Source organism: Herpailurus yagouaroundi, unplaced genomic scaffold (genome assembly GCF_014898765.1).
Source record: "Herpailurus yagouaroundi ecotype Mexico unplaced genomic scaffold, PumYag 28, whole genome shotgun sequence".
In the NCBI taxonomy this organism is placed as follows: Eukaryota; Metazoa; Chordata; class Mammalia; order Carnivora; family Felidae; genus Herpailurus; species Herpailurus yagouaroundi.
Window position 1 is genome coordinate 64467649 of NW_024412376.1, and position 14715 is coordinate 64482363.

At 36.1% G+C, this 14715-nt stretch overlaps 1 protein-coding gene across 10 annotated transcripts in view; it reads right to left on the minus strand.

Annotated features, from left to right (window-relative positions):
• BLTP1 (bridge-like lipid transfer protein family member 1) overlaps positions 1-14715 on the minus strand; it is a 220428-nt gene that overhangs the window by 129396 nt on the left and 76317 nt on the right. For 7 of the 10 annotated variants that reach the window (XM_040474634.1, XM_040474635.1, XM_040474639.1 and 4 more), the window contains 4 exons: positions 13034-13261; positions 12098-12235; positions 4420-4617; positions 2097-2225 (listed from right to left, as the gene is read on the minus strand). In XM_040474634.1, the coding sequence (XP_040330568.1) occupies positions 2097-2225; positions 4420-4617; positions 12098-12235; positions 13034-13261 (693 nt within the window). The remainder of the gene's footprint in view (positions 1-2096; positions 2226-4419; positions 4618-12097; positions 12236-13033; positions 13262-14715) is intronic. The other 3 variants (XM_040474632.1, XM_040474646.1, XM_040474633.1) reach the window with 2 other exon arrangements.

Consider the following 14715-nt stretch of genomic DNA (forward strand, 5'->3'; position numbering starts at 1 on the left):
ATATATATATATATATATATGTGTGTATATATATATATATATACACACACACATATATATATACATATATAGTGGTATACACACACACACACACACACACACACACATATACATACAATGGAGTATTACTTGGCAATCAAAAAGAATGAAATCTTGCCATTTGCAACAACATGGATGGAACTAGAGGGTATTATGCTAAGTGAAATTAGTTAAGTCAGAGAAAGACAAATATCACAGGATTTCACTCATATGTGGAATTTAATTTTTTTTTCAACGTTTATTTATTTTTGGGACAGAGAGAGACAGAGCATGAACGGGGGAGGGGCAGAGAGAGGGAGACACAGAATCGGAAACAGGCTCCAGGCTCTGAGCCATCAGCCCAGAGCCTGACGCGGGGCTCAAACTCACGGACCGCGAGATCGTGACCTGGCTGAAGTCGGACGCTTAACCGACTGCGCCACCCCAGGTGCCCCCATATGTGGAATTTAAGATACAGAACAGATGAACATAAGGGAAGGAAAGCAAGAGTAACATTAAAACAGGGACAGGGACAGGGACAAAACATAAGAGACTTAAATACAGAGAACTGAGGGTTGCTGGAGGGGTTGTGGGTGGAGTGATTGGCTAAATGGGTAAGGGGCATTAAGGAAGATACTTGTTGGGAGAAGCACTGGATGTTATACATAGGGAATAAATCACTGGATTCTACTCCTGAAATCATTATTGCACTATATGCTAACTAACTTGGATATAATTTTAAAAATTAAAAATACACTGCAAAATAAAATTTGTAACATTAAAAAAGAAAAAAAAATGTGACACAGAGACACAAAGTAAGCAAATGCTGCTGGAAAAATGGCATTGATAGATGTGCCTGACACGGGATTGTCACAAACCTTCAATGTGTAAAAACAAAACAAAACAAAACACCCCATAGTATTCATGAAATGCAATAAAAGGTGTGTAAACACAAAACAGACCTAAAAATACCTGATCTGAAATGACAGAAAGCACACCGATGGTTGCATGGAATAATGAATAGCTGATGGCAAAGGGACCCAAAGTAATTTTCTAAGGTGATATAAATGTTCTAGGTCTTCACTGATGGTAATGGTTATACCCTTATATATAAAATATGTATCAAAATTCCAACTGTACAACTAAAAAAGGGTTAATTTATTGTATGTAAATTATGCCTCATTAAAATTGATTCTTAAAGATTTTAATACAGCATAAAAGCTCTGAGTCTTTAAAAAAACAAAAAACAAAAAAAAAGGGAGGAGGAGAAGCCTGCAAGATGTGTGAATTATCCATAAGGTACTAATTTGTTGACACATAACTGAAGATTCCCTGAATTCTGGCAATGTGTTTTACAGCAAGAAAAAAATAATTTTATCGCCAGTTACAATGGTTTCCTTTATTGTTGGGAGTAAGCATAGGTTATAGATTTTTTGGAGGATGAATAAAAGCAGGATGAATTGTTTTCAATTCACACTAATGTAATGGCAAACAGTGTGTATAACAAAAGAAAAAAAAAGGAAAAAATACACGGAAGAAACTAGAAACAAAAACTAAACTGTTAACGATAGTTAGCTCTGTTATAAGATTAGGGTAAATTTTTTTTTTTTTTTTTTGAAACTGCCATGTTTTCTTGGCAAATGCCAGCATTGCTAGCCACCTTATAGAGGAACAGGTATAACAGGTATATTAACAGTCATATAAACAAGGTCATGTAAGGAATTTAACCTTCCTCTTGCTTCAGTTTCTTAATCTTCTACATAAATATATGGCCATAACTGAAAGAGTGTAATAATGCAAGAAAGCAGGAGTTTATCGTAAAAATTTAAGAGGTTAGATATAATTTTTATATCACCATTTATTTGTGAATTTGTTTTAATAATTACCTCATATGTTAGATGCTTACAACTAAATAACAACTGGCTACAAATCTGCAAAATAATTTCATTAATTGAGAAAACTGAACTATGATGTTTACTTTATGGCCATGTGCATTTGAATTAAAGCTGATACATCAATCTTTTATTTAAAAAAATCCATAAATGTTTACAATACTGCTAACATATTTGTTAACATACCTTGGATTCACAGAACCGACGGTCAATTCCATGCTGACATATTATTACTGATTTGGGTCTTTCCAGCTCATACTCCCGACATACCACATGAAAAACAAATGTCTGTCCCCACTCCAAGAGACAAGCCAGCTACAAAATAAGCAGTGACAGGTTGACAGCAGTGTTAGCAATCTAAACAAGTGTTCACAGTTCTAAAGCTTATCAAGAATAATCCAGCTTGAAAGAACCCAAATGCTATTTTATACTTGCTGCTACATAATCTATTTATTAGCCAGAATCATGATTTTTCTACCTTGACATCATTGTAAGTTTATGTGACTTATGTGACATTTGTGAATGACAGAATGTGTGAGAATGAAAAATTCAACTTGAACAACTCACAAAGTATGTACTTTTCTTCAAGGTTATATCTTCCTTCTTAAATGACTAACTAGTATCCTCTGCACAGAAAAACAACTAAAATTTCTATCTAATAATAAAGCTTTGATCTGAAATTTGAATCTAACTATCGTAGGGAGCTACAATTTCGTAAAATCAGGTATTTTGAAGATTAAGGCACTTTTGTTTATGTAAATAGAAACTGAAGAATATATCAATTCTTCATCAAATCTTCAGTTTACAAAAATACCTTCATTTTATAATTGATTTAAAGGTGTTAATAATAAACACACTGAAACATGGGTAGACATATTATTCCATAAAAAAAAGTACGAATTTCTACTATTGGAAAACATGAATTTTACTTTTAAAATATACAAAGAATGGAATAAACATTAAAAGCACCTATGGATTCATGAAACACTCACTGAAACAGTGATGCCAAAATTCTAATGCAGAAGAGAAATGTTTTGTGTTGTAATAAGAACAACTTATAAACATATGAGATTTTAACAATTGTTAGATTAAAGGAATTGTGCCCAGTTTAGCAGGATAAACATGGTTTTATTCCATGTTTGTTAAAGAACAAGCTATTTTTTACATGTTTCGGTTTTACTTGTACATTAGAGAAAGGAGATAGCAGACAATAATAAAGGAAGACAGTCGTCATGGCAGTCAGCACTGAATATTTCTTTTCATCCGCTTTTATACATTGTTATATATTTTCTTTATCTACTTTTATATAAAATATCCCTTTCAATTCCATTTTCTTATTTCTAGAATCTTAATGTGTGCTGTCTTCCAAAAACTGGTTACAAATATACAAGGCACCTAGAGTCTTCATCCACCTTCTTGTTGCTACTACCTACCTCTAAATGATTCATACACATTCTGTTAACTTTTATTAAAATTGAGTATGTACATTTAACACATTCAAGACCACATTCCAATCTTTTGAAATGCCACAAAAAGTATGCATATTATAAATATGTGGCTCATGGGCGCCTGGGTGGCTCGGTTGGCTAAGCATATGACTTTTGATTTTGGCTCAAGTCATGATCTCACGTTTCATGAGTTCAAGCCCCGCATTGGGCTCTGTGCTGGAAACACAGAGCCTGCTTGGGATTCTCCCTCTCCCTCACTCTCTCTCTGCCCCTCCCGTGTGTGCTCTCTCTCTCAAAATAAATAAACATTTAAAAAAATAATTTAAAAAAATATGTGGCTCAACAGGTGAAATGTTACAGTAATATGGCTATTTGGCTAAATTTCAGTGGTCCATTTCTAGAACTAAATAATCCTTATGACCTCTGAGTCATAAAGAATAAGGCGAACAATGAAGAGGAGGGGGCTTTTATCCAGAAGGATCACAACCTACACTCTACATCGGTTTACTAACTAGTAAATTTGTTTTTATTTTTTTTAAATCAATATCCACGTCATTAATAGCAGATACAAATGATGTTATCTTGCTTTGAGATATGACAAGTAAAAAACCAAGCTACCTAATCCTTAACACCATAAATAATATTTTCAAATCCTACTTAAGAAATAAACAAGAAAGAAAAATTCTTAACAAATTATTCCATATACTGGGAAAAGAAAATTTTAACAGTGAGCAAACTAATGTAATTTTAAGAATACATAAAATTTCCAGAACAGTCCTCATACTGAGATTTTCCCAAAGTCTCGATCTTGAAAGCATTATGAAGAACTATAAAACATTACACCCTTCAATATTATGTGACTCAAAAAGTGAAACTTGTCTCTGACTCATCCATTGCTAAGACAATTCTGAATGGCAAGAATGACTCCAATCCAAAAGGCAAAGAGTTGTCTGGCCATCAGAATGCCAATAGTGAAAATGCAATGAACGTTTAAACAGGTATACAACTTACTCTTGGTGAAGTGGGTGAGCAAAGGAAGAAAAGTAGTCAGAGAATCATACCTGTGGTGCTGTGACCTTAGCTGTAAGGCTTCCAGCCTGCACATCAATTAACCATGCGTATTCTAAAGAATCACTTCCCAAAGGAAGACCTTCTGCTGAGAACATAGCATGTGCTCTCAGCTGGAGACCCGACAAACTGATGTGACCTTCCCGGAGTACTTCATCCACAGGGGGTCGCTGCTGAAAACAATAGTAAGACTGTAAGAAGTACAAGAAAATCAGCATTATAATTTCTAGTTGTTTTTGTTTTTTTTTTTGTTTTTTTTTCCTCCAGAGTCCAAGTAAAATCATGCTCTCCGGAAAATATGACTTAAGGATCCATAAGGAGTCTCATTTAAGCTCCTTTAGTGACAGTATCCATAAGAGCCCAACAGCAAAGCAAGATAGTAAAGTCCTAAAAAGAATGAGACCTCTCTGATAACTGCCTCAATGAATAAAAAGGAACTAGTACTCTGACGGACGGGGTTATAAGAGACCAGTCTTTGGTGGGAAGGCTGGAATAATAAGATTAAAATACATATTAAAAAGAGAGGCGCCTGGGTGGCTCAGTCAGTTGAGCATGCAACTCTTGATTTTGGCTCAGGTCATAATCCCAGCATCGTGGAATCAAGCCCTATGTTGGGCTCCGCACCAGGTGTGGAGCCTACTTGAGATTCTCCCTCTCCCTCTGCCCCTCCCCAACTTGTACTCTCTCTCTACAAAAACAAAAAGTAAATAAAAATAAATTGTAAAAATATTAAAAAGAAAAAAACAGAGAAGAAAAGAGAACAGTATATAAGATCAAGAAATGAATAACTAGGGAAGAAAGCTATCTTTCATATAGATTTTGAGAACTATATATAAATATAAGAAGAATAGATTTACCTTATAGAAATTATATACTTACTACTAAAAAGCAGCAAATATTTCAAAGAGAAAAGTTCTGGGATTTATTCAGAAAGCTAAAAGATATGTCCTAAAATAGGGTATTCCATAGAACACTAGTTCACACAATATTATTAGTAATAGAGAATCAAAACACGTTCAGCCATGCCCTACCCATCAGTCACCAATTTCTGTAAACTATACTCCCAATCTCTCAGAAATGCATTGATTTTCTTCCATCTTCACTGCTATCAACATGGTCCAAATAATATGACCTCTTGCTAGGGTTTTGCAAAGCCTCCCAGCATTCACTTTTACATCTGTCTCCTACATATTCTACAAAACAACCACAGAAATCTAAGAAGGCCAATCTTACCATGTTCTTGTCTCAAGACCACTATTTATTATATTAATTTCCTCAATATTTCTCTTCTTCACCAGGTTTATTAGGGTAAAGACCATTTCTGTCTTGTTTACCACTTATCCCACTGCACCTAACAGTGACCACAAAAGGTAGATACCACTAAGTGACTATATATTACAGCAAGTCTTTTCAGAGAATTCAGTATACTAATATATATTAAGACAGTTCACAGATAATTCCCAAGCTAATTTTACAACAGTAATCTTTTTGGTAGGTGTATGCAGGCCATCAGCACAAGGCATAGTGTTCCTTATTTCAACACATTTTAGGAAATGTATTCTTAAAAAAACAAAGAGGATATGAGCTAAATCAAATTCATAAGGAATTCTTAAAAGAAAATTTCAAATTATGACTATAATACCTCTAGCAGCTCTTTCAAAATATTTTTACTTTTATTTTCATCCAAGCTGTGTGACAGTATGTAAAATCACCTATGTTTCTCAGGCATCAGTTCCCTTCTATTTTACCTGAGGAAGTTAGAGAGGATGGTCAATAAAGATCACTTCTGGCACTAAGATTTGATAATTCTCAGCGTAAGATACTTCTGATCAATATTTTTTGAGCTCAAGAATACATATGGATCTTGGCTTGTCCTAAAGATAGATAGAGCTTACCTAGTACACCAACAAAGAGTATATTCTAGATTTTATGTGTGTTGCATCATATTGTGAGTTGAATTGTGTCCCCTAAAAAGACATATTTAAGTCCTAAGTTGAGGCTCCTGTGATTATGACCTTTCTGTATTTGAAAACAGGGTTTTAGCAGATGTAATCAAAATAAGGTTACATCAAATTAGGGTAGGCCTTAAACCAATGACTGATATCCTTGTAAGAGGAAAATTGGGACACAGACACACACATGGAGACAATGCTATGAGAAGACAAAGACACAGAGCTGAGCAATGAGTCTACAAGGCAAGGAATGCCAAGGATTGCTAGCAACCACCAAAAGCTTAGCAGAGACAAGGAGATCCTTTCCCACATCCTTCAGAGAAAACATGGCCCTGCCAGTACCTTGATTACCTTGATTTCACAATTCTAAGCCCCAAAACTATAAGAGAACAAATATCTCATGTTTTAAGCCACCCAGTGTGAGGTACTTTGCTGTGGCAGCCCTAGGAAACTAATATACATCATAAAATGCTCATAAGTTAAAAGGGATGGTTCCATAAGTCGGACACAATAATCTATCCATCATCTCAGATCCTTAACCTTGAGGCCCTGCCTTGAGACTAATGCTATCAGGGGATGCCTGAGTGCCTCAGTTGGTTAAGCATCTGACTTTGGTTCAGGTCATAATCTCATGGTTAGTGAGTTCAAGCCCTGCATTGTGTGAGCTTGAGCCCCACTTCAGATGAACTCAAGCCCAGCTTTGGGTGAGCTCAAGCCACATTCCGGGCTCTGCACTCTCTTTCTCCCTCTCTATCTGCACCTTGTGGGATTCTTTCTCTCCCTCTCTCCCTCTCTCTCAAAAAAAAAAAAACAAAAAAAACAAAAAAAAAAAAAAAAACAAGACTAATGCTATTGAGAATAAGCAGCTAAATCCTGGGTAACTCACCTGTACCACAAAAGAATTCTTAGGAATAGTCATGCCAGATATATGAAATGTAATCAAGTCAGGTAGATAAGTAAATTCTAAGAGAATACATAGAAAGTACCCTTGCTTTCAGGGTAAATTATAAAGTGCTAACCACGTAGGAAACAAAATACCACCAGTACATCTACTAGCACCTTGATAAATCCAATCCACAAACTTCTTTTCTAATCACCAAATAAATCATACATTATACTCCAGTCTCTGTACAAGTTTGCCAATAACTAATAATTACAATTATAATTAGGATTAATGTGAACTCTCATGAACTCAATAAAATGTTCTTTTTATATATAGTAAAGTCTTTTGAGAATGCAGTAATTAAAAGTTGAGGGCACCTGGGTGGCTCAGTCCATTAAGTGCCCGACTCCTAATTTCAGCTCCAGTCATGACCTCATGGTTTGTGGGATTCAGCCCTGCATCGGGCTCCACGTTGACAGCATGGAGCCTACTTAGGATTCTCTCTCTCTCTCTCTCTCTCTCCCCTCCCGTGCTCATGTTCTCTCTCTCTCTCTCAAAATAAATAAACTTTAAAAAATAAATAAAAGTTGAAGTGTTAGCAAGTACGCCTAAGAAAACATAGATACTCACCTAAGATTCTCAGAACTCAGACATAAGAAGACTTATTTCCCTTTTATTTTTATTAATTTCCTCAATAGATTAAAAAAGAGGGGTTTCTTCTCCACATACTCACCTCCCAGAATAAAAAACAACCAATTCTAATGACCTACTAAGACAGGAGGGTAAGAGTTATTTTTTTAAGTTTATCTATTTATTTTGAGAGAGTGACAGACAGACAGTCAGACAGCATGAGCAGGGGGTAGGAGCAGAAAGAGAGGGAGAGCGAGCGAATCCCAAGCAGGCTCTGCACTGTCAGTGCAGAGCTCTATGTGGGGCTTGATCTCATGAACCATGAAATCATGACCCCAGCGGAAATCAAGAGTCCAATGCTTACCTGACTGAGCTACCCAAGTGCTCTGAGAGTGATTTTTAAGGTTTCTATAGTAAGTTAAAATACTAGTGTTACGCAAGTGAGATCTTTGTGATGACAGAATAGTTCTATATCTTAATTTCAATGGCAGTTACATGAAACTACACATGTGATAAAGTGGCAAGAACTATGCACACACGTTGTACCAATATCAATCCTGGTTTTAATATTACACTTATTATGTAAAAGATCTACATGGGAGAAATTGGGTGAAGGGTACATAGGACCTCTCTGTACTATCTTTGCAACTCCTTATGAATCTATAATTATAGGCATACCTCAGAGATATTTCAGGTTCAGTTCTAGTCTGCCACTATAAAGCAATTATGACAATATAGCTCAAGTCAGATAAAATTTTTTTTGATTCTCAGTGCACATAAAAATTGTGTCTACCAAACTATAGTTCTATTAAGGGTGCAACAGCATTATGTCTAAAAACAAACTATACACAAAGGTATCTTAATTAAAAAATACTTTTGCTAAAAACTGCTAACCATCATCTGAGCTTTCAGCAAGTCATAATCTTTTTGCTGGCGCAGAGCCTGGCCTCCAAGTTGATGGCTAATAACTGATCAGGATGGTGGCTGATGAAGGTTGGGGTGGCTATGGCAATTTCTTAAAATACGAAACTATAAATTGCTGCACTGACTGACTCTTTCTTTTACAAATAATTTCTCTGTAGCATGCCATTCTGTTTAACAGCATTTTACCCACAGAAGAACTTCTTACAAGTTTGGAGTCAATCCTCTCAAACCCTGCTGCTTCTTTATCAACTCAGTTTATGTAATAATCTAAATCCTTGTTGTCACTTCAAAACTCTTCACAGCGTCTTCACCAGAAATAGATTCCTTCTCAAGAATCCACTCTTTGCTCATCCCTAAGAAGCAACTCATCCATTAAAGTTTGATCATGAGATTGCAGCAATTCAGTCCCGTCTTCAGGCTCCATTTTTAATTCCAGTTCTCTTGCTATTTCCATTACACCTGCAGTTATTTCCTCCAGTGAAATCTTAAACTCCTCAAGTCATCCATGAATTGGAAGCAACTCTTCCAAACTCCTCTTCATGTTGATATTTCAACCTCTTCCTGTCAATCATGAATATTCTTAATGGTATCTAGAACAGTGAATCCTTTTCAAAAGGTTTTCAATTTTCCCAGATCCACCAGAGGAATCATTACCTATGGCAGCTATTATAGTCTTACAACATGTATTTCTTAAATAATATGACTTGAAAGTCAAAAGGACTCTTTGATCCAAAGGCTGCAAATTTGAATATTGTGCTAATAGGCATGGAAATATGAAATTCACTGTACATCTCCATCAGAGCTCTTGGGTGACCAGGTGCATTGTCAATGAGCCCCCCCATTTTGAAAGAACCCTCTTTTTCTTAGCAGTAGGTCTCAATAGTGAGCTTAAAATATTCAGTAAACCATGTTGTAACCAGATGCACTGTCATCCGGACTTTGTTGTGCCACTGATAGAGCACAGGCAAAGTAGATTTAGCATAGTTCTTAAGGGCCCTAGAATTTTCAAAATGGTAAATGAGCATTGGCTTCAACTTAAAGTTACCAGTTGTAAATGGCCCTTAAGTAGAATATCAGCCTGTCCTTTTAAGTTTTGAAGCCAGGCATTGACTTCTCCTCTCCAGTTATGAAAGTCCTAGATGTCACCTTCTTTCAATAGAAGGCTGTTTGATCTACTTTGAAAATCTGTTCTTTAGCGTAGCCATCTTCATTACTTATCTTAGCTAGATCTTCTGCATAACTTGCTATAGCTTCTACATCAGCACCTGCTGCTTCACCTTGCGCTTTTGTGTTATGGAGATGGCTTCTTTTCTTAAACCTCATGAACCAACCTCTGTTAGCTTCAAACTTTTCTTCTGCAGCTTCCTCTTCTCTCTCAGACTTCACAGAATTGAAGAGCATGAGGGCCTTGCTCTGGATTAGGTTTTGGCTTAAGGAGATATTGTGGCTGATTTAATCTCCTATCCAAACCATTGAAACGTTCTCTGTATCAAAAATAAGCTGTTGTGGGGGTGCCTAGGTGGGTCAGTCAGTTGAGCGTCCAACTTTGGCTCAGGTCATGATCTCACAGCTTGTGAGTTCGAGCCCCGCATCCTGTGTCAGGCTCTGTGCTGACAGCTCGAAGCCTGAAGCCTGCTTCAGATTCTGTGCTTCCCTCTCCCTCTGCCCCAGCCCACTTGCATTCTGTCTCTGTCTCAAAAAATAAACATTAAAAATAATAATAATAAGCTGGTTTTTTTTTTCTTATCATCAGTGTGTTCATGGGAACAGCACTTCTAATTTCCTTGAAGAATTTTTCCTTTGCATCACAACTTGGCTAACTGGTGCAGGAGGCCTAGCTTTCAGTCTACCTTGGGTTTCTACATGCCTTCCTCACTAAGCTGAATCATTTCTAACTTCTGACTTAAAGTGACAGACGTACAGCTCTTCCTTTCACTTAACACTCAGAGGCCACTGCAGGGTTATTAACTGGCCTAATTTCAATACCTTTGTGTTTTAGAGAACAGGGAGGCCCAGGAAGAGGGGGAGTGACAGGAAAACAGCTGGTTGGTGAATACACACAACATTTATCAATTAAGTTTGCCATCTTATATGGGCAGTGTGTGGCACCCCGAAACAATTACAAAAGTAACATCACAGATCAGTGGTCACAAGTCACCATAACAAATACAATAATGAAAAAGTTGCAAATATTGTGAAAATTACCAAAATGTGACACAGAGACATGAAGTGAGCAAATGCTGCTGGAAAAACAGCCCTGACAGACTGGCCTGATGCAAAGTTACCACAAACCTCAATTTGTAAAAAATGCAATATTTGCAAAGTGCAATAAAGCACATGCAATAAAATGAGGTATGCCTATTATTTAAAAATAAAAGTTGATAAAAGAAACACTCTCTGTGGCAAAAATAAACGTATGTTAAGTCTGAGCCATTATGAGTTCAGCTATGTCAAAAATATATACATATGAAAAAATTAGATTCTATATAGAAAAATATGGTCAGTTGTGGCAAAAGAGTTAAGAAGGGATAGGCTATTTTAAATAAAATGATCAGTTACTACATAGAAACCATGCAAGTTATCATCAGTTGATGATTTGAGGGTATCAGATTCATCCTTCCATATAATTTTACTTTGCCTTATATTAAAATCCATTTATTTTTCTAAAGCTCACAACTTGAATAAAGTAGGGAAGAGCCCTAAAGTACTAGTAAATGAAAAGTGAAGCCATTTGACATTAAAAAATAACAACAAAGTGATAATTTACCCAAGATTGTAAATTATTCCCTTTTGGTGAATATTATCAGTTCTCTTCCAAACAGCCCAGGGGATATCTTGAAGGGATTAACAAAGTATCTTTTAAGTGTGTTACATGAAAAGAATAAACTACTGGCCATGTGGATATGTATGTTTGGAGATTTATAGGACTGGATAAGATGAATATTCAGGTTGTCATTTTCAAAAGAGTCCACCAAAATTTTATATATTTTTCCCTTCCATAAACATGAAAAATTTATAAAATATTTCTCTTCATCTCTAAAAACAATAGAGTACAATTGTATGGTATCACATAAATAGCAAACAGCAGAAAAAAAAAAAAAACAAGACTGAGATTCTTGGAAAAACTCACATACATATACAAAACCTCTTAATATGGTTAAATTAAAAGCTTCTAATTTAAAAAGCTACCTATACCATACACAGAAGCTAACACACTGTATCAACCCTATAAAGAGTAATAATTCATCTCTAAGCCCCTACCATGACTCACTTTCACATTACCTGATAATTGTCACTGACAAACACATTCAGGGGTGACAGGACAAGTTGCAGCATGGTCTCCCTAAATCCTTTTTTCATTTCAAAACACAGTCTTTCCAAGAATGCTGTAGGGCACTCAGGACCATCAGTGGTTCCATGCTAAAGTCAAACAAAATACCATAATCAAGATTGGAAAAAATAAAGACCAAGGCAGTATAGGGAAATAAAAATCACACTTATATAATTAAGAAATTTTGATTCTTAAAAAGCAGAAGTTTACTGACAAAACTGTTCTGTACTCTACTAAGATCATTAGGTTCACTAAGCACCAGAGATGACTCCTCTGCTGTGCAACCGTACGTACATGACATGGAGCCAGTAGGCAGCACAATTCTCTAGGGCCTCACCCTCCCTATCTGGCCTCACTCCAACAACCCTGGGTTCTCTGGGCAATATAATCCCATTGCAAGTCAGCCCCAAAAGTCCATGGGTCACCCTTAGACTGAACCAGGATTCTGTGCTGGATCCAAACCCCAGAAAACAATTCAATCTCCAGGGTCAATCTGCGTCTTGATTTTGTAGTAAGTTCACCATAAGGCACCCAATGGTCTAGAGTTGGAGATAAAGGATAAGACAACATAAATCCTAGAATATCCGTTGAGCTAACTATAAACCCAGCAACTCAACATCGTGACAAAATGTTCTAACGTGATACAGAACAGCAAAGAAGGAACTAAAGTGAAAGAAGAGAAACAGAAAATTATCAATGATTAAGTAATCACATTATGAAGAAAATAATAAACTAGCTTTATAAGGTAAAAGGATAAATTTTAAAGTTTTTGAATCTGAATTTTTTTATTAGTGTGTGCATGTGTGTACACACACATATAGTTAGTTGTCTGAGTTGGGTGAATTTCATAATACACTCCAGATTATTTTGATTATGTAAACACTTACAACAGGAAGACGCCCATGAACTTTGTACAAATTAACAAGTACAGTAATATCCCAAGGACGCAAGGTAAGCGGATGAATTGATTTGGCTGAACTTTCATTTTCCTTTCTGTCATTTTCCATTCCAACAGCAGTCCACCCAGAGCTGGATGATGTTGACAGTGACAGAACAGGACTTGAAATAACCTCTTCAAAATCCATATACATGTCATCTTCCCCAAAGTAGTTTTCCTATAAATATTAAGAACAAATTGCTATCAAAGAGATATGTAACAGTAACTTTTCAAATTAGAGCCTGAATTTTGTAAACTAAGCATCTCCCTATTTTCTTTGGTTAAAAGTATATGGTCTGTTTCCTTGAAAGGAAAAAAAAAAAAAAAAGAGAGAGAGAGAGAGAGAGATATGCTTATGACATACACCTACTTAGCTACTTAGCAAATAAACATTCTGTAACAACAAATAAATAAATAAATAAATAACCTAAGTTTATAGTAAAGCTTCATGACAAACCACCTCCAATTATAGCAAAAACTCTAAGAAAACTTTGAAGATGTGTAAGGTTCAAAAGTTTTCAATCTTTCTCAGAGTTCTGAGACAACAATACCCAAAAGACATCCTTTGAAGGAAGATCAATTCACTGAAAATCAATCTAAATCCAATTAGCTAACTACCACAATTCATATATTCTGGGTGAAATAATATCAAAAGTGCTTTTAACAACCTGAATAGGAATGTCCAATTTTGGTTCCTGATGATAAAAACATGTTATTGATGGTTACCAAAACTTCCTTTCACATAGTTCATCCTGATTCCTTATGCAAAGTATTTTAACTATTAATATCTTGGTTCGTTTTACACCAGAATTTAAATTTATTATTATTTTCCTTTTTAAAAAAACATTTTATTTAGGAGTGCCTGGGTGGCTCAGTCTGTTGAGTGTCTGACTCCTGATTTCAGCTCAGTTCATAATCTCACAGTTTGTGGGATCAAGCTCCACATTGGGCTCCATGCTGACAGCTCAGAGCCTACTTGGGACTCTCTTCTCTCTCCCTCTCTCTCTCTCTTCCCTTCCCCCACTCACTCTGTTTTTTGTTTCTCTCAAAATAAATAAACTTAAAAATAAAAAACCTTTTTATTTAAATTCCAAATAACATACAGTGTCATATTAGTTTCAGATGTACAATATAGTGATTCAACACTTCCATACAACACCTAGTGGTGCTTGTCACAAGTGCCCTCTTTAATCCCCTTCACCTATCTCACCCATATCCCTCCCACCTGCATGCCTCCCCTCTGGTAACCATCAGTTTGTTCTCTGTAATTAAGAGTCTTTTTCTTGGTTTGACTCTCTCTCTTTTCCCTTTGCTTATTTGTTTCTTAAATTCCACATATGAGTGAAATCATATGGTATTTGTCTCTCTGACTTTAATTTTTTTTCAATGTTTTTATTTTTGAGAGAGAGAGAGAGAGAGCTAGAGAGAGAGAGAGAAGGGGGGGCAGACATGGGGAGGCATAGAAATAGAGGGAGACACAGAATCTGCAGGAGACTCTAGGCTCTAAGCCACCAGCACAGAGCCTGATGCTGGGCCTGAACTCATGAACCGTGAGATTCATGACCTGAGCCAAAGTCAGAAGCTCAACTGACTGAGCCACCCAGGTGCCCCTCTACCTGATGTACTTTAAAT